This window comes from Macrobrachium nipponense, chromosome 46, assembly GCF_015104395.2.
Source record: "Macrobrachium nipponense isolate FS-2020 chromosome 46, ASM1510439v2, whole genome shotgun sequence".
Lineage (NCBI taxonomy): Eukaryota > Metazoa > Arthropoda > Malacostraca > Decapoda > Palaemonidae > Macrobrachium > Macrobrachium nipponense.
The window spans coordinates 41,036,723-41,058,700 of record NC_061106.1 but is presented as its reverse complement, the minus strand read 5'-3'; the positions used below and the strand labels follow the sequence as shown (position 1 = coordinate 41,058,700).

General features: G+C 37.1%; 1 protein-coding gene and 1 long non-coding RNA gene across 3 annotated transcripts in view; one reads left to right on the top strand and one right to left on the bottom strand.

Moving 5' to 3' along the window:
* LOC135214952 (uncharacterized) overlaps positions 1-8,414 on the top strand; it is a 171,059-nt gene extending 162,645 nt beyond the window's left edge. The window contains exons 2-4 of one of the 2 annotated variants that reach the window (XR_010314529.1): positions 57-277; positions 698-954; positions 6,430-8,397. This is a non-coding gene — a long non-coding RNA (uncharacterized LOC135214952). Of the gene's footprint in view, positions 1-56; positions 278-697; positions 955-6,429 lie in introns of both variants that reach the window. The other variant, XR_010314530.1, reaches the window with a different exon arrangement.
* LOC135214951 (fibrinogen C domain-containing protein 1-A-like) overlaps positions 1-21,978 on the bottom strand; it is a 504,902-nt gene that overhangs the window by 3,384 nt on the left and 479,540 nt on the right. Inside the window, exons 10-11 of the mRNA XM_064249444.1 lie at positions 676-838; positions 88-252 (exon numbers count right to left, since the gene is read on the bottom strand). Of these exons, the coding sequence (XP_064105514.1) occupies positions 88-252; positions 676-838 (328 nt within the window). The remainder of the gene's footprint in view (positions 1-87; positions 253-675; positions 839-21,978) is intronic.

Here is a 21,978-nt window from a genome sequence, read left to right as displayed (position 1 = left end):
AAATATAAAGAGAAAGACTTTAATGTTTGTTGGTCGGTCGCCTTTTGTCTTTTCAGAGCCACATAAAAAGAATATTTTCCAGTTTACCTGCAGTTCCTTCATAGTCTCCGAGGCTCAGCGTATAGTTGTGGTCCTCCATGCCAAGGGCGAAGTGTTTGTAGACGGCGTAACGCGTCTCATTGGCCCAATCTTGAAGGTCGACTCGGAGTTCGTAATCGCCTGACTGAGTCAGCTGGTGGATGTATTCGTTACCTATGAGAAAGAGAAATCAAACCAGGTAAAGAATTGATTACTCATCAATATCGATGTTCACCTGGCATTGTTTACAAAGTTATTGATTTACCTGCTGAATGGAGAGAAAATACTCTACAGAATAGATCCACTAGTTTTTATGATGATTTTTGTCTAAGAAGTATTTATCTATTTGGATGTTAAAATAAAGATGAAAAACGGGAGGGGGAGAGTTGAAAAGATATTTCTTTTTTTATGGAAGACTATTTTTGACATGCGATCTATATATTTCTCTTGAGAAAAGATCTATTCTTTTCTCATTTTTCATGTGATTTTGCTAACTCGCTCCCGTACTTTTTTTCTTAGTTCCTCTCACCTATACATATCCAGTATCATCGAGTTTTCTCTCCATCTCATATTTCCCAATTCATACTTCTTACTTACCCAGCCAATATTCCCCTTCCAGATTGCCGAAGCCCCACTTGTACTCGGCCCAGTCCCGGAAGAAATCGACCACTGGGTGGGGCGTGTCCATGGTCGTGGATCCTCGTCTCTGGATGACGGTCCAGGCAGGTCCACTTCCCCCGTCCTCGAGCTCACACCACACCTGAGGTTAAAACAAAAAAAGAGGATATTTAATCATTTGTGAGAGCTTTCATGTGGAATGATGCACAGGTGCATGTGTGCTTGAATGCATCGCCAGGCGTTAATGACGGTGCTCAGGTAAGATATAATAGCCATCTGTGATATCGTTATCCCGTGATACGATCCGGGCCTGAGTGTGATAGTCTGAAATCTGTGGCGACATATTTTTTGGCTCGAACATTCTCATAAATGAGAAAGGCGTGAGTTTTTCTTTTTTAGTCGCGTTTGAAAATGTTTTGTGTCGTTGACGTTCATTCTTCAGTAGATCTTCATATAATGAAAAACAATAAATAACAACCTTCCTTTTGTTGATACTATAATCTATATGTAACATGTATTTGTCATTGTATAACGTATTCTTGCCTCTCATGTATATAATGTTGCATACTGATAGGTGGCAACTGTATTCTTGTCACATTTTAGGTGAGTTTTACATCTCATCCCAACCAACATGGCACAGTAAGGTATTACAGGAAGAAGTTAAAAGAAGCAAGCAAAGATAAAGGAGACATAGCGAACCGGAAGAAACTCGAGAAAGAACCGCCTCTCAACTGTCTCCTCTCTCTTCTCTCTCTATCCTCTCTCTCGCTCTCTCGTCTCTCTCTCTCGTCCTCTCTTCCTCTCTCTCTCTCTCTCCGAAATTTTATCTGCTGGTATGTACAACACATCATATGTGTAGTGTTAATGAGCTAACTAGTGCCAGTATTTCATGCACTGCACTTAAAATACTGATACTGTACATTCAAGTCTTTGTGGGGTAAACAGAACATTATTCATAATGGATACTCCATGTTCACAGGACAAATGTGAAGTTACCCCCACTCACCCAGCGTTCAGTCCTCACCTGCTCTCCACGACAATACTCCAATCAACTAACTTCCTTTTGCTCATACAATACCTTGAGAAATCATGGATAAAGGATCATGTCAGGATCAGACAAGCGGAGAGACAGAGAAAACTGTTTCATGCCAGTCGTGCGACCATGCAAGGATCCACAGAGAAGTGTCCAGCAGCAGACAGCAACTGTGGCCACAAGGGGCATTGGGGCAAGGCACAGAGGTGCCACCACCAGAAAGGTCAGGCAGTGCTGTCACTGCAACCGACAGGGACATTATAAGTGCTGCTGGAAGAAGACAAGGTATGAAAAATAGGGTGCCACTTCCAGTGCCAAACATTACATCACCCTCTCCGGGCAAGAACCCCAGTTATCGTCAGATGGGAGGACCCTCTTCTATCAAGACACCGCACCAATCTCTGTTTCCCTCTCGTATGATGAGAGCATATCCAGGATTCAGATGTTGCCAGACACAGGCGCTGACATCTCTGTAATGGGCCCTCAGCATCTTGACCTACTGTACAATCCCAGGAGCACACTATAACCTAACCAGTTATCCCGATGTTCACTACTGATGGCTTTACGATGGCAACTGCCTTAGGATCTTCAACGCCACTCTTGCCCTAGCTGAGAGATCCTGTTCAGTGAGGGTACTGGCAAATCGCATTCATCACACCCTATGGCCGATTCCAGCATTGCAGAAGTCTAATGGTATTTGTGGCCACAGGGGACACCTACTGCAAGGTGTTGAGAATTGTGTCAAGGTAGTTGATAATATCCTGCTGTTTGACGAGGATTTCCACAGCCATCTACGTAGAATCCTTGAGGTGTTGACCAGGTGCTGCAAGGTTGGCATCACTCTTAACATTGACAGGTTCAAAGTCACTGCTATCTCAGACGTAAAAGTTGGCCAGTTGGCTCACTAACCCCCATGAGTGAACAAAGATTCATCAAGTTCTACACCTTGATTGCTGCCAATTAGTCAGGGTCCGCTAAAATGCCGTCTTTAGAGATCCGGAATCAACTGAAGGTAATGCTGGAGGCAGTGACCACAAACTTGTCCTTTTCAAGTGTAATGCCAACTTTGCGGCACCTTGTCAACATCTCGTGGAATCAGCATAGATGGCTGGGGAAATCCTCGTCAAATAGCAGGATGTCATCGACTACCTTGACGCAATTCTCGACAAATCGCATTGGACCTCTGCAATGCTGGAATCGGCCATAGGGTATGATGAATGCGATTTGCCATACCTATGTAGAGCATCTGCAGTGGTGAAGAACTGGGCATTCAGATCAATGCTGCAGATGCTAGACAATGGTGAGGATGATGGGTGGGCTGTTGAGATTCTTGAGGTCAATGGCAATTCAAACGCTTTTGTCTTTACATACTACGATGAGCGGATGACAACAGTCTGAGGGTTTGTCACTGGTGGGCTAAACAGTACCATGATCTACCATGAACTCAAGCTCTGCCGTGACTTGTTCCCAGAAGGATTAAGGTATCTGCCAAGGTGCATTGATGACAAAAGCTACACCATCTTCCTTGAGGTGGATTCGCATTGGGGGTCCTTCCAGTACAAATCCACCACAAGGAAGATGTTGTACCTTTCGTCATCAATGCACCTTGCCAGATGCTTTATGCCTTATGCCTTCTGGGAACAAGACTAGGCAGAGCTCGAGTTCATGGTAGATCTGGGTATCGTTAAGCCTGCCAGTGACAAACCCTCAGATTGTTGTCATCCACTCATCGTAGTACGTAAGGTATATAACTCGAGAATATCAGCTTGAGTGGGGCTTTCTTCAGTTCTTCCTTTGAGATTAGGACGTCCTTGAACTCTCATAGAAAGAGTTTCTGGCTTCGAAAGGCGATGGTGGCATGAAGCAGCAGCTCTGAATACCTATTCACATGGGTAACATTCAGAATAGATCTGACAAACTCTGGCAGAATACACCAACTCTTTGCAGTGACTATATGACAGCAGTGGTGTTTGGACACCTCCATGGACTTTGATCCTCACTGAACAGGATCTCTCAGCTAGGGCAAGATTGGCTCTGAAGGATCCAAAGGTAGTTGCCATCATAGCCATCTGCAGTGAACATCGGGTAACTGGTGGGAGTTATAGGGCACTCCTGGGAATGCGCAGAAGGTCAAGATGCTGAGGGCCCATTACAGAGACGTTAGCACCTGTGTCTGGCAACATCTGAATCCTGGATATGGTGTCCCCATACGAGGGGAACCAATGAAAAGACTGACTTGCTGCCATCAACTAATAAGAGATCGGCAAGGGGTCAGTCCCCCTGCTGATGACCCTGGATATAGGGAGGAAGGACACCACACCAGAAGCAGTCCTCCCTTAGCTTCCTAGCCTAGGGATGTCTGGCAGCTCCAGACGAAAGCTCATTAAAAGAAAAAAGAGAGAGAGAGGAACCGTTATTGCCTTTGATAACTATGGTATCATAGTTTAACTGTAAGAAAACTGTAATTGTAATAGAAATATATACAACTATCTTGACCCGACATTTCAGACTGACCTCCATAGGCGTTCAAATAGCCTGTTTAAGTAGCACAGAAAAAGCAGCTATTCGTTAAGTACAGAAAATGGATGTTTAAAAATACGCTATGAGGGAGAACAAATGTAATTCAAGTCCTAACTAACCATGTCGTAAAGTAAGCCAGATAACTAACTATACAGTAAAGCAGTTGAGAGAGAGAGAGAGAGAGAGAATTTATCTTCGTTGGCAGATGAATAATCCCCTACCTTAGCGTTGAAAGGGACTGTCTGGTACAACCAAAAAAAGGGGAAAAAAATATGAGCCATAGTTATTTATTTTACTCTGACACGAGATACCTTCAGCTTCGTCTTTGAAACAAATAAAATGTATAAAATATGAAGAAACGTAAATATTCATTGATGTAAATAAAAAACTAAGTGACAATTACTTAATCTACATAAATATTTAAATAATTAAATGAATGATATTAACGTATACAAAAAATGGCGATAAAAGCAAGCGGGTATTATGTTTACAAATACCTATTAATAACTGCATATAAGATAAATACATAAATTACTCTACTGTCGGCCAGAGGCAGCGATGTGCATTCTACCAATAATCCTGAATTTAAATAAGTAAAAATGCTAATGGATTTACATGCATAATGAATGTTCTTTGTTTACGGATAAAGCGTGCTTTTTCATAAGTAAATTATTAAGACCGTGTGAAAACAAAATCAAATATGTTTTTACCAAAGTTTGCTCATTCAGATATTATGCAAACACATATAGATTTATGCCAAAATGGACTGGCAATAATATATATATTATACTATTATATATATATATATATATATATATATATATAATATATATTATATATATATATAATATATATAATATATATGTGTGTGTGTGTGTGTGTGTGTGTGTGTGTATGTGTATGTATGTATGTATGTATGAGAGAGAGGTAGAAAGCCTTCATGATGATGAAAAAAAACATATGTAAAAATAAAACGAAACATACTTCACGCTGCAACAACAACAACAATGAAACATTCCAGTGAAAAAGAAGTGTTCATTTTTTCGAGGGGACGACGGAGTCTGACAAAAGAATGAAAATAACACTAATTGTCTTTGTTCAAAACTGTTATATGATGTTTCAACCCTATAATTAATGTCTGGAAGAAATTTATTAATGAAATGGTCACCAAGACGGGGATCTTGCTGTATGGAGGAGGAGGAGGAGGGGGAGAGAGAGAGGGAGAGGAGAGGGCAGTAGGGGAGGAGTGGAAGAGGTTGGGGGAGGAGTGGAGGACCAGTTGAGAGGAGTACGGTGTGCGGAGTATGGAGGAGGAGGGGAGGAGGAGGGGGAGAGGAAAGAAAGAGGGAGGAGCGGAGAGGCAGTGGCGGGGAGGGAGTGGAAGAGGTTGGGGGAGGAGTGGAGGACGAGTTGAGAGGAGTACGGTGTGCGGAGTAGGAGGAAGACATCCCCTAAGAGGGTTAGGAACTTTCGGACGCTACGAGGGTGACTGGAATTAATTTTAGTCCTTTCCAGGAAAAGGGGTGGAGAGAGAGAGAGAGAGAGAGAGAGCGCTCTCATACGCAGGGAACAACTAATTTTATTTATTACATTTCGAATATGACTGGGTTTGTGGCATGTGTCACGATACGAGGAGATCGCCCGACGCTTCCTCGGGAAATGGTTGCTATTTAATGACTTCTATTTTGTGATGATGTAAGGAACTATATGAGCGTTCCGTTCATGTCTCCCACTGATGACGGATGGGCGAGTGGGGAACATTAATTGTACAATAATAATGTGATGAAAATTGAGCTGATAATTATGGGGATCCATCTCCTTTTCATCATTTATTGAGGTTTCAGTTTGTTGTGCTGCTCTCACGTAATAAATACATACACACACACACACCACACACACACACACATATATATATATATATATATATATATATATATATATATATATATATAAATATATATATAAGTATATAAAATAATCATGAGTAATGTGGGACGGCATACACAATACATCGGTGAGATGCTTTCATGACAATTATTTTTATGCCACACTCTCCAACAACATTCAACATTTTGCGATTATTTCTTCCTATCTACAAAAAAACCTAAACTTCTCATGGTAATAAAAATTTATCTAAGAAGGGGTGCACCGCATTACTAACAAAATTATTTTGTTTGCAGCTGGCTGTGCTACTGGGAAGCTGCAAACCATTCCATTATGAACATCTCTCCTAAATCCACTCACTAAGTAAACATTCCTGCGGGAAGGATCTCCTTCCATTTGACTGAGATGAATAAAAGAACTTTCAACTAACCAGAAAGAAAGATTCATTTTACAGCCTGACACACTCATTTGACGCCACCCTCCTCTTATTTGTGTTTATTCTGTATCTTCTAATTATCTTCTTTTCAGTTTGTAATTTGTCTCAAATCCCATAGAGGTAGATTGGAGATAACTGTTTTAGAATTACATTATCTAATCAGTCCTTTATCGCCGTCCTCCATGACAGATTGAGCTTCTTGTTACCAGCTATTTCTGCTAGTCTCTTATTTTCATTTAAACGAAAAATAAACCGTATTATCCGACGGTTCAAAGGTCCTTTGAGTTTGTGACCACAGAACCCACATGGGTCATTCGACTGACCATGATGTTGTTTTTGACGATTTTTGGCGATATTTAAGTAGAATGGATTTTATCATAAATCCATAACTGGTACTTTTTTAAGTCAGTATTAGACCAGAAAATATACTTTCTTATTTCAGTGTGGCTAACTGCAATACATTGTGCTTCAGGCTCTTATTATTATCACGACTGCATTTTAGTGTGACAGTTCAACAATAATTAAAAAAGATTCTTTCGGAATTTTAATGAGACGTCTCAATAACAGAATCAGTCGTATCACTCATAGTAACAGAACCAGTAACTATTCCATCAGACCTACTACTATATCCTCACGACTTTCACTCACAACAGCAAGTTCCGCTGGGAGAAATTTCATAAGGACAAATACTGACTGCAAATGGAACTCTCATCAACCAAAGTTACGAAACGACGATGGAACAGACATGACGAAGTCCTCATCAACAGGGATTTAATGATGCATGATGGTCGTTTAAACTCGGTCCCAGAACCACAAGTAGATTTTCGTCAGTGCCAGAACCACAAGTATATCTTCGTCAGTGCCAGAACCACAAGTATATCTTCGTCAGTGTCGGGACAGATCGACAAATCAAAGCTACTAACCGAATTGACGATAAGATTTGTGTGTGCCGAGTTACATCGACTTGAAAGTAGTTCTGTTTTATTTTTGTAATTTCCTTTTATATTACGTACTAAAGAAATATCAGGGCTTTCCTTTTTTTACTTGTTTGAATTTCGGATTAAATCATTATCGGCTGCTAAAACTTGTATAATTGCATGTAATATGTTAACTTCCGCATAGCTATTTCCGGTAATTATTTCCAACCTGAAGTTTCCGTACTAGCCGACTTGGAATAAGCAAAAGAATGTACGTAGAAAAAAACACAAATGAGAGACCAATAGACAAACTGTATCAGGCGTCGTCCCCGAAATAAAACCTTTAGAAGATGAAATAAAAATTAGCATGAAATAACATTTTCTTTTAGTGATTATGACCAATAATCGTACCCTTAGTCCTGCCTCATTTTTTCCCCTTTTTTGTTTAATTTTTTTGGCAATGAAAGTCACTGGCTGTACATTAACACCAACCGCGATGTTAATAAAACTCAAGAGTAACTTAATCCTCGAGAATATTTTACGACTATGCTACGAAAAATGAGGCGCCTTTAACAATATTTAAACCAATACAGAATTTGCGGGGGAGAGAGAGGGAGAGAGAAAGAAAACGCCCAAATACCATTGCAGCAGACACAAAAGTGCAGTAAATCTTCCTTAACGCGAAGGCAAACGCTTTCAAGCAATATAAAATGGCTTTTGTAAACATACACTAAAACTTCTGCCAAGAGCAATTGCCTATTGTTATGCCAAAGCCAATGTGTTTAATGGCTGCCCTCGGACACGTGCAAAAATTCTATGTTGTGGGACAAGCACACAAACACACATACACACACAAACACACGCAGCACATTAGCAAGATTAAGTGACCATGTTAGTTGTTAGAGACAATAATAAACAGTTACTACAAAGAGAGACAGTTGTCTATTTTTGAACTCGAAATCTCCCTTCCAGAATATGAAAGCGATAATGATAGATATGTATGTGTGTATATATATATATATATATATATATATATATATATAAATATATATATATATATATATATATATATATTATAGTATACAGCTAAATTCATATTTCAATTGCTGAAGCGTTGATGACAGCCCCGTGCAGGAATATGCAATATATGTTTTGGCTTTTAATGGTTCATTTGCTTTGAAACCATTTCTCTTCGATTGCATTTCCACGTGCGATATTTTTTTCCTTTAATCGGTCTGTAACTAAATTTATATTCAAGCTAGGTTACTGTTTTGGCGTAATTTTTAAAGCTGATTGGTATTTATTTATAGGAATATTATGTTAATAAACGTGGAAAACACTGAACGCAATAAAAAAAATCAAATAACTGGAGTAGACAAAAGTGAAAATTTTATATTATTTCGTCGTATACAAAAATTTGCCGAAAATGAATTACTAAGATATCAAATGTTCTCACCTTGTAAAATTAAACCTAAATGATATTCCAGTGGTATATACTTGAGTGATGTATATTCCAAGTACAGATCTTTAAAACACAAGGACAAAATAAAAAAAATGTCTAATCACCATCGAGATAAAATATAAAGCGAAAATGAAGAGTTGAAGTGGACCATAAACAAGAACGTCTATAATTTCCCGTAACAAAATATTTACCGAAACCTTTGACCGAGCCACACATTGCGCTCTGCATTATGCAAAATTAATACCAATTAATTTTCTGAAGACATACCGTTCATTGACACTGATGCCAGCCATTGCGCAGTAAAGCTTAAGTGCTTCGCTTTTGACAGAATGGGTATACTGTTTGTATACATTACAAATTAGCCTCATTTATTATTCAAGTAACTGTCTGCTTTTCCGAGGGGGTCAATACGGTCTGCTTCAATGTCACCTAATTTTCCTACCGACATATATCAACACTCAGAAAGCAGTGACCTTTTGTCCGAGTAAGGTATATAATGTATTTGGCCTATGATATGAATACTGGCAGAGTACGTGCGCGTGCATACACACTGACATACATATAGCCTCATGTGTTAACATAATAGTGTGCAGTTACTTAAAGAACAGAAACATCTTTCAGTATAAAAAAAATAATCCGATTATCAATATCTCTAATTCCACAAGACAACTAGTGTACAATAATTTCACTGAAAGTGCTCAGGCAACATTGCACTAAAATTGCATCTCATTCATCCATTCAGCTAATTTTGTACGTCACTTCAAGGCCTATATCATTATATCGAAATATGACCTTCTTGTACAAAATAATATCGTACCCTTGCTAAAAAAAAAAAAAAAAAAAAAAGTTGCCCCTTTACAAGCATCTGTGACCCTCGTGAAGACGAGGTCACCTTGTGCGCAACGGTTTTAAGGTAAGTTTTCTCTCAAAATGGGAAGGAACTTCCCCTCTCAGTACTCGCAGTGATGTCCTGTAAGTACGGTTAAATTGGGGCGCTCATGGCTGCATAACACGCAAAATTAACTTCTGGAATTGTAGAACTGAGCGAGAATGGCACTGGTAAGTTTATGCCTGCTCTTGCCGCAATAACAAGACAGAACTCAAGTGACCCCAGAGAATGTTCCTCTTTTTCTTTAATTCTGTCATTTCAAATATATGATTCAACTTTGTCGCTAGGATCTTTTGTACGCTAATCTTTGTATTGACAATACAAATAATGAAGCTCTTGCATTCATATAAAACTGCTAATGTTTCCTTTCATGGATAATGTAGGTAGTTTACGATAGTGACCTGTGCTATTATTTACAAAAATATGCCCATTCTCCAGCAGAATAGAGCAAATGCACAGAATAACGCTTGAGTAAAGACCATTAAAAACCATGCAACTAACCCTACTTGAGTGACAAACAAATAGCATACCAATTAGTGACAGTGACTAAGTTTAATCGTCAAAAAAGAATCTGCTGTCACAGAATCATTCTATTGGGTGCCAGAGCCGCAGTATAACCAGGTCCCTATCGTCTACTGCAAGTTTTATAAGCACTTGTCCTCGGGATGAAGTTGCAAGCAAGGTCATTATGTGAATTTGTCGCTCGGTTCTTTTATAAAGTTTAACTCGCATCGTCGTAACACTGACTACGATTCTTCAAGAAAAAATTCTGCAACACTGAACTGTTGCAACGTAAAATTGCATATTAATATATACATACCCCGTAAACAGATGCTTATGAGAAACTTAGCTAGGGATGGTGCATTGCTGCAAATAACGTGTGGTCTTTGGCACCAAACGTAAAACCAGATACCAGTAAATGAATAGTGAATGTATTAATTCAAAGAATCGGGGTAAAACTTAACATGATAGTAAAAGCATGCTTCTCGTCAAGGGAATTAGAAAATTAACCCTTTTTTCGTGAAAGTAAGGGTTCATCCTGAAACCAAAGTATTTACGTAGGGTTGAATATCATATATGCAAACAAAGAATGAATATCACACAAATGAATGTGTAACGTGGAAAAGCTAAACTAGTACAAGTGAATAACCCCAAACGTAGCTGAACTTCTTTAGAAATCAGTTATACAGTAACCAAATGATGTATAAACTAAAATTAATAGAAAAAAAAAAGACAAAAAGAGTCAAACTGATGCAAGAAGTGACAATAAGAAAGAAGCGGAACAAGGGGAGACGGGCAATATAATATGCTGAACGGAACGAGCATTACAAATTGTCAGAGAAGATTATGGAAGGGAGGCGACCAGGCGATCTGCAATATTGGCGAGCGAGGGGAGACGACATGTAAGACGAAACGATATTGATAACGCTACTGACAGCGGCATTAATAAAGGGCACGAAATGATACAAAGATCCTTTTAGCGCAGGGATAATTAATGGGAACGGAGCACAAGACTCAGGTTTGTAACAAGGGAAATACGAAGCTAATAACTATCAGAGAAAATGAGAAAATAGAGTATTACATAAGGGAGAGATGGATATACTAGGAGATGCTACGAACTGTAGGTGATGACTGCTATACGTACGTACACAGCTGTGCCCCAATGAAAAATGGAACGCAAGGTATAAATCCTGACATGTTTCGTCTTTAGTTAAGGCATTATATAAAGAGCTAGAATTTAGGGGGAGGGAATTTACATTATGTATGGTAGGGTGACAGTACAAGCTAACATACAGACGAATGAAATACAGTAATATTAGCAATTGCCAGGAGTAACCTTAACCTCATTCGCGACAAAAGTTAAGGCTCTATTAAGAAGTATTGATTTTCCATGCCGGTGAGTTCACACTTTTGCTATTAATACTAGATTTAAATAAATGGGTCATATTTGTGCATCGCATGATTCTCTAAATGCCGTAGGGGTGAAACTTTCTGGCGCCCTTTATATATATATATATATATATATATATTATATATATATATATATATTATAATATATATATATATATATATATATATATATATATATATACACACACATATATGTGTGTGCGTACAGAAAACACCAAATGTTTAACGAGAAAACGTGGAAGCGAGTAGTAGCGCTATTTCAAAACTCATCACAAAAAGGATGATTTCGTATAGACATTTAACTAATTTCATTACGAAATAAATTTTGACGAGTGTGGAAAGCCTTGAATAATGATGGAATATGAGATACGACAGTCTATTTTGGAAGGTAATTAGTTTTATGGAAGACTAAGAATGACAGGTATTAAATTACGTTATTTAATGAATACAAATTACACTCGATAATCATAAAAGTGACGCCATAATGAAACAAAATTAGTTTGCACAAGCAAAAGAAACTTGTGAATAATCAAATGTAATTAATGTTGATTAGCAAAAGAAAAGCAGAGTATGATGGAAGCTTATTAGTTTTAGCAAGAGTAAACAGAGAATATAGTTTCCACAATACTATGAATTTCTATTTTTTAAAAAAGGCTGACGAATAATACAACTCCGTTGGGTTAAGCATCAACACCAGAAAATAACCAGAAACTCATAATAATAATAAATAAAGGCACTTATAGAGAGAGCGAGAAGCCTTCTCTGATTATGTGTCACGAATTGCGACTTTACTGGTAGCCATTTTCGCGACTATAGTTCAAGTGTTGTCAAAATTTTTCTTATTATAAAAGTTAAAAGATGTAAAATATTTAAAAAAAAAAAAAGAAGTCATTTAAGGAGACCAGTGAGCTACATTTAGGAACGGCCAAAGGAAAATATTTTTGTATGCACAATGGAAACTTGACTGGAGTGAGACAATGAGTTCAAGAAGTTGAACAGCTAGAGAAGTGATTCTCAACTGGTGGTTCTTGGTGACTTCTTTGGGTGGTCCAAAGGACGTTCACTACATATGGTAATGAACTGGAAAATGATACGTAGATTGATCAGTTTCTTTAATATTCATTAGGAAAATTTTGATCCAAATGAATAATTGTCCTCTTGGGTTGTAGCATCAGGCCCTAGTGATCCAAATTTTTTTTTATCCTGGCGAAGTTTCGGAAAGCTCTGTACTCCACTGAACCATTTCTAGTGATTGGATGCTTGGGGTTAATCTTCTAATACATGCACTCTGATATCTTTTGCCTCTTGCACTAACTTACATGTGTGAGAATGAATTTTGCTTGTTTTATACGCATTAAAACCAAACTGAGGAATTGGTCTGCTGTGGAAAGCGGTATTCGTGGTGCAGTATCAAGTATCACAACCAACGTGGAAAAGTCAAGTCAGCGAAAAGGGAATCCTGAAGTCTGGTTGCAAGGAAAAATGAGACAAAATGGTAGCTCTTGCTTCGATCAACAATTTATATCGCTTTCTCGAAATTCTGCTTGTAACTCTTGAATAAGAAATATGTTTCGAACCAAAATGTTTACTGACTATGCTGTAGTTACATTACTTTTTTTTTCACTGGGTTGGTGGTCCATGAACCAGAAAAGAGTAAGAGAACTATCTACCTGTTCAACCAGACACTCTCGGTGGTAACATCTTCCCTCCCCCGAGGGGAGAGATGCCAGAGAGTTAAAGCGGAGACAACCATTTCAAAAAGGGGAGAGATGCCAGAGAGTTAAAGCGGAGACAACCATTTCAAAAGAGAAAAGGATCAGAAAAGAAAAGGAATATTTCTATGGACAAAAGCATTGTGATGAAGAAAGATGACATCTCTGAAAGGGTGACGCCACGCTGGAGGAAAGGCAAATTGTTTAAGGAAAAATTCCCGAATTGTCAAAACATTCCAAAAACGGAAATAGAGAGAGAGAGAGAGACATAGCCCTTCCAACAGCTTAGAAAACGGATGAACAGCAAGAGATCTCTTGGAGAGCAAAATGTTATGATGGGACTCTTTCTGTATAAGATTATATATATATATTATATATAGATATATTATATATATATATAGATATATATATATATATATATATACAATATACATACCATATATATAATATATATATATATATTATATATTATATATATATATATATATATTATATACACAGAGAGAGAGAGCCACCAAATTTCGACAGAGGAAAAAGAAAGACCCTTTCTGTTAAGGCCTCAAAACAAAATTTAAACAATGAATATTATTTTCAGTAAAAAAAAATCAATAATATAAAAAATACCTTGAACAGATGAACTCGTATTTTAAATTGTACACATGTTAAAATTAAAATGGTCAAAAATATTTAGACGTATCTTAAGGAAAAATGTGATATATACAAAAATCATATACGAGTCTTTACCCGCGGATAAAAGAGTGTAAGGGGAACGAAAATCATATTCAAAACACTTGTAAAATGAGCATTTAAAAATAAAATTGTAGACACCTTTCTATGTAGTTTTATACTTTTGACTGAGAAAATTACCATCCGTTAATAGAGCAAAAGCTATCAAAAGAAGTAAAATATTTTTGGGGTGAAAAGTAACAATGAGAAAAACATATTTTGAGTGGAGAAAACATCAAAAGATGCCGAAGACACCGACAGAAAGAAAGAGGCTGCTAAGAGAACGTCTGCTTAAATTTGCAAATTAGGTTTCCACAACTGGAAAGCCGTAAAAAGCCAGACCATGTCATCTGGGCCTGAAGGGTTGTAAAGGGAAATATTAAATGTAATTTGAAGGAACGCACTGAAAAAAAGTGCAAGGGAAGGTGATTATATTATTATTATTATTATTATTATTTTATTATTATTATTATTATTATTAAAATATGTTCTTAAAAACAATTAAATTTACAGCCATGCGAAGTTATAGAGGAAGGACTGAAAGGGTCAACCCGGAGAGGGAATATGTTTGAAATATTGAAGAATATATCCGTGGTAGCGTTGCATACGGGATGAGCATCCCCCCTGCTGCGAAATATGGAAAAATATGGAGTAGGGAAAAGTCGAAAAAATATATAACCCTCTTAGAGAATTAAGTAAAATATTCAGAAAATGTTTTAGGTAAGGGTGGGAGAAAGTAAATAAACAAAGGATTATAACAGGATATATATATATATATATATATATATAATATATATATATATATATATATATATATATATATATATATATATATATATACGATATATCTATATATATATATATATATCATATATTATACCCATATATGTTATATATCTATATATTATTTATATATATATTCGAAACATATTATTATATATACCCACACTATATATATAATTTTCTAAAACACACTATAATATAGTATATATATATATATATATATATATATATATATATATTATAGTGTGTGTTTTAGAAAAAAAAAATGAGAAAGGCTTCATCACGGAAGGGAGAGGATTACAACTTCGATAAAGTGTAGGTGGTCTTCTGGTATATTGTAGGAGGATATGTGTTTCTCTTTACCAAGTGATTAAATATTACTTTATCCCTCTGTGATTGAAGGAGGATGTTACCAGAAAATGTTCGTAACTGATTATCGCCATATGATCGACTGAAATTGTGAACTTCTCGAATGGCCAAATCAGTGAGTGGCTGCATTGGGATTTCTGGAATTCACTGAAAGGAGACGAAACTGATTTGCGTTTTAGTTACTTATAGTGGCAGAATGTTGCATGCAGGCCAACATCGTTACCCAAGGGAGATCTAAGGAGGTTGGTACAGCTATGCTCGTAAGTGATACCTGATTCAATGATTGCTTCGGATTTCATTCAAAATTCACAAACTGGCAACCTCACGCACTCCATATATATCTATTATTTCAATGCGAAAATACGATTATTACATACAATAAGTCCGTAATATGTCATAAGAGAGAAATCTGTCATGTATTCCAAAACTGCCAGAAAACATCAAGTGTAGCCAAATTTCTGAGAAACTATTGCGAAAAAATTGTCAAAACTGCAAATTGTCGTTCACTCATCGCCTGTGTGTTTGACGAAATTTTGTAGGCTTATAACACACTGTGCTCTGAGTCAAGCAATGTAAAATAAGAAAACGAAAAAAGTTCAAATCACACAGGTTACAAATTATACCAATACATAAAATGGACCACATTTATATAGCCATAAGGAAAACACTATTGTGCTACCTGTGAATTCGCAAACTTGTCGACATGTATGACATTGGATTAAAAAATAAATATTAACTACTTGGGAACGTTACAGTGAGTCTGAGATTTTGGATGATACAAAAATCGTGTCGCCTCACGTTTAAGCATGACTGTACCAAAGTAAATTACAAGTTTGACTCCGGATGAGGATGGGAAGTCTCCAAATACGAACAACTTGGGGAATGTTAGCTGCCGCTATGACGGGGAGCATCGTCACCCTATTGGGTATCCAGAGAGCCTTGGACCAGCCTACTACACACACGAATTCTGAACAGTGTGATATACTGGACGAAAGATCGCTGGAGACTTTTGAAACTCTCTCTGGAGCTGGGGTATTCATGGGAGGCACTAACAAGAGAAATTTGTTAATCACTTTCCAAAACAGTGAATTTTTGTAATAAATGTTTTAAATTTCTAAAATTTCACTTGGGATTATTGTTTTTCATTAAAATTTTCTTCAATTCAGTTGTGAATCTAGACAAGCCTTGGAGAAGATTATGGAATGCAGAAACGAAACCGTTTCAATACTACTATAATTAATATAACAGTACTGTAGCAGTGTTATTTATCCCTACTGTGGAAGCCATGTGTACATTGGCACTTGAACAAAATGAAGAAAAGACTTAGCCAGAACACTGTATGTACATATATATGTATGTATGTATGTATCATGTATGTATATATATTAGGCACACACCGTGTGGGAGGAAACTTAGTTCCGATGTCCTAACAAAAAGGCAATAAGGGGACACGAACACATAGCTTTATTTGGACAGATGAAATCTAACATAGGGGAAACTGATGGGAAAAGGGAAGGATATTAATTGATATGGGAAAAAAATTCATGGCGGGACAGATTTCAGGCCATCGTCCTGTCAAAGAAAAGAGAGAGAGAGAGCAAAACTGAAGTTAGTAAAGCGATTGAGATGCACATATATAAAGAAAATAGCAGATTAAAAACTTTCTCGTCTAGCATTTTAAAAATTTAGCATTTTTCTTTCCGGAACTTGGGCGTTTTTTGAACTATAGCATAACAGCAATAACACTTTGCCTAATTACTCTTCATTACATCATATAATAACTGATCGAAATACAGCTTCAAGTCTTTGTCATCTCCAAGCTCAAACGCAAAAGTCTCTTTTATAAATTCTTTTGGCAAAACACACACACATACATGCATATAGCTATAAAGATATATGCCACGAAGGAAAAATAAACGAAGGAGTAACTGCGAGACCTTTCGATGTTTCCACGTCCTTTACTAAGCAGAACTGACATACATGAGACAAAAGACAAAACAAGAAGATTCGTATAACTAACAGATAGGGATTATAAAGAGATTAGTACCTAGAATCCGACACACCTGGAAGATGAGTAACCTTCCCAAACAAGCATAAAAAATGGGTGCGATTATATATGTGTTGTGTTTACACACATAAATGTAATGAAAATAAACAATTTTTTTTGGAGAGGGAGAGAGAGAGACAATGGACTTTATATACACTTCATTGAGGCGAAAGAAGAGATAAATTAATTTTTTCAATCCCTCATTAATCATAATCTTCTCTGGTACTTAAAACTTCAAATGCGACGTGTCTAAGTATAACTGCAAAAAAGGAAAAAAAAAAACCTAAGTATATTTTTATTAAGTCAAATAAAACCCCCCCGTTAATTTTACACCACTTTTTCAAAGTTGCAACTGTAATGAGAAAATTGCTAATTACTTTAAATTGCTCGGGGCGTCTAAGTAAATTACCCTACTTTACATAATGAATAAATTTCCATTTTCAAAGACTGGATTGCTTAGGGATGTGCCTTGAAGGAGTCGGAATATCAGGGTCAATTTTTTCTTGAAAAGGCGCCTCTAGCATTGCGTGATAAGTCTTGTGATGTATTTATACACTTTGGAACTTTTTAGATACAGTATGTTAAGCACGGCAACTTTAAGCTTAAGGGCGACTTGGTAGGAATTACACGCAGTGTTGAGGACCATTTTCTATTCAGGTTCTCTCTCACTGAATGGCCTTAAAAAGCCTTCAGTCTTATCAGTAATCTGACTTTCACGTTCTCGATTCGAAAGGATTTCCAGTGTTTAAAAGGTACTGTTCGGTATATAATCCATCGCTGATTCACGAATCCCCGTAGGGAGTTAGCACCGTCAGTGTTTTGTACCTCGTAAGTTGGTTGGTTGGGCGATGTTTTTACGTTGCATGGAACCAGTGGTTATTCAGCAACGGGGCCAACGGCTTTACGTGACTTCCGAACCACGTCGAGAGTGAACTACTATCATTAGAAGTACACATCTCTAACACCTCAATGGAATGCCCGAGAATCGAATTCGCGGCCACGGAGGTGGCAGGTCAAGACCATACCGATTACGCCACTGAGGCGCTTGTACCTCGTAAGTGCGTTGTGGTCATTACTTAAAAGGTTCTTTGCAGTCTCTTCGGCCTCTAGCTGCAACCCCTTTCATTCCTTTTAGTTTACCTCCGTTCATATTCTCTCTCTTCCGTCTTGCTTCCCACTCTCTCCTAACAATTGTTTCAACATTATCTTCAGTGCTAAATGACCCTGACGATTACTTATTCTCCATATGATCCAAAAAAGTTTAATCGCTTTTTCTCGCCATGTTCCCTCTTTCAGGAAACGCTCTTTTCTCTTCCAATAACTTTTTTACGGCATCTTCCCCACACACGTGGACATTCTTCTCACTTATAACCATTCCTGATTTACTGCAGTCATATTTATTCTACCAGTTTTCGATTTTCTAATCAAAGAATTCTCACGATCGAAAAAGACTGGTCAAGCAAAACATCCCATCTGCTCAAGTTCAATTTCACATCATCTGTGGATGTCATGATATTATTCACTCAATTTCATCAAATTCATCTCTAATGCCATTACTCATTAATACTCAAAGAGCCAATAATAAAATCAAGTACGCAGGATTATTTTTCGCTCATTTAATGAAAATACAAAAGAAATCTAACTCAATTTTGAATTAATGTTATAAGGAGAAAGGATGCCATTGTATACGAGAATGATATTGCAATATGCAACAAATGTCTCACTTCCTGGCCTGAATATTATTCCTGAAGAGAATAATATAAGGTTAAATGTCACAGTACAATTAATAAACGTCCGAAGCTTAAAAGTGGAACTGTTTGATGCGGAGAGAGAGAATTAAATGTGAAATACCACAATATATAAACGCAGTGCTCAAGTTTCCTATCTTGTAAATGAATGTCGAGTCATGAACCGCATTTCATTATTACTAATATTACCACAGTTAATCACGTAAGTACGCAGAATAATATATATGGTGTTACCGACTAGCCTAAAGAACAAAGACAATATATACAACACATGTGAAACAGAAACCACAAAACCACAAAATTGATTCTTTGAAAATAGATTTCGCCTACTCTCTTTGGCTACAGAGGGGCTTTAATGTCAAGTTCAAAATAAGGTCAAAGCAGTTACTTTTGTCAAGGAAACCCATCAAAATCAAATGAACTCCCTAGCGAAAATAATTCCTAGAAACATGCAACAGACTCAGGAGATTAGTTAAATGATGACTTGCGAATCATCTGCTAATAAAACTACCAGGGCCACTGACATCAGTGGGTAACTTATGCTTATATATTCCTCAAATTTAAAAACAAGACCATTTTTAATTTTACATACGAAATTAAGATTCCGATCTGGCCTCGTGTAGGTACATTTTCAATCTCAAAAGGTCTGGCAGGGAAAGATCGTCTTGTCCTGTGAAATGGGGAATGAAGTACTACAGGAAAGGCCGTTGGAATAAAAAAAAAAAATTTATATATCGAAACTTTTCTCTAATGTGAGTTTAGAAACCATCTTGTTATTGAAACGGGTATGGAGTGGTTCCCTGGACACCAATCGAGAGCCTAAGGAGATGCGATGAAGATATTGCGTTTTAGGAAAAACACATGGGAACCATTCACGGTTCGGTTGGGAAATGAATGTTTTATTGGCAAATAATGAGAGAGAGAGAGAGACGGGAAATTGAACAGGAAATCTAAACCGGATATTAATTCAGTTACTCTCTTCCGGAATATAAATAAAATATAAGAGAAATATTGCCAACACAAAAGACTTCATTATTAAAGCACAATGGAAAATCCGACGCAAATAAATAAATAGCCAAACAAACAAACAAGTAATTAAATAAATAAGGAGGAGAGTTACTGTGAAGGGTGGACGGTAATGGAATCAATGATGCATTTCTCTACAAAAGTTTCAGTACAACCTGAGAGCGATAATAATGTATTCAGAATGAGTAAATTATTTAGTAATAATGTCACAGGAATTTCTTGCCAGTATATCATGAATTAGCTTTTCTCCTTCCATTTCTCAACAAATATAGATTACTGCATTTGCCTCAACAATTAACAAGAACGCACTCACAGCAAGAGAGAGAGATCTGTTGATTTATTGGGAATTCTAGAGGTATTTCTCTACAATTACGAAACAGCGTTGTCGGAATAGACAGTCAAACTCGTTCCTAATGTAAACAGCATAAAAATTATATACTAATAATCCCTGTAAGACGAGAATTACACCCAGAACCCCTTCGGTCTATCTACCCAGAATCCTGGTAACTTTCTTATACTCTCTTCGAAGAAAGGTTAATACAAAAGGAACCAGATGGATGGTTAAGAGAAAAAAAAACTATTAAGGCATCATAATATATTTCTAGTTGCGTTATTAAATTTTCTCTTAGCGACTACGTTATTGGAGTTTTTTTTCCATCTGTTCATTTTTGTAACAGCTTAAGACCGCAGGAACAAAAAAAAAAAATTACGTCATATACCCTCTTCCTTAAAAAAAAAATCATGCACATCAAATGTAATGGAAAATCATTAGTTCACGAAACTTGCTCAAAGAAACGCGACGTGAATCCCGCAAAAACACGAGTTTACTAACTGTCAGAGACGCTATTAGGCTGGTCCAGATGATGAGAACTCGAAGTTAGTCGTCCAAGAACCAAATCGGAGTCTATTCTCATAGGAAACCACCATTCCCTTCCCTTCCCTGCACCCTCTCGTCATCAATCAATTTTCCAGCATCCCCCACTTGGCCTATCCATTTATATGCAGATGATTCTACTCGTCAGGCATCGTCCCTGGAGAGCTGAAGTATGTTACACATTCCTTTACCAGGGGAACTTTCAACGAAAATCTGATGATGCTTATGGTAGTAGGTATAGACGAATGAGCGTGGCTGACTCCAGCAGATTATTTCAGGAGATTGGGTGGTGTATGAAAAAGGATCCCTCGGAAAACATGAATTCAAAACATACTTTTAAACTCACAGCAACAAGAAATAGTTTACCACATCAAAAGGTTACTTAATACATAGATCGACATCTGTTTTGCCATGAAAAAATCAGCCATAACCCAATTTAGCTTGTGGTCCCGGATTATCTGCCGTTTGGATACCGCTTCGATATATTTTTATGTATATTAACCAAATCTAAAATCATCATAGTCCCTATTGTGCTTTATTTACTGACTTACACCAACACTTATTAAAAAGCTATTATGATCACAAGGCAAAAGAAACTTGACTGTGATATGGACTGACTAATCAAGCCTTCATCCAGTTACACTCTTTGGAAACCTATTGCAGTATAATTTATCGCTGCAAATATATGCAAATGTCTCTCTGTATAATTGCAATGTGGCCCCCAGCAACGGATTACGAAACCTAAACTTCAGAAAGTCACGATACACAGACTATGGAACAACGATATACAGACCCTATGGAACAACGATATACAGACCCTATGGAACAACGATATACAGACCCTATGGAACAACGATATACAGACCATGGAACAACGATATACAGACTATGGAACACGCCTAATGTTGAAGATATTACATAGTTAGGCGTCTATCTCGTAGCAAT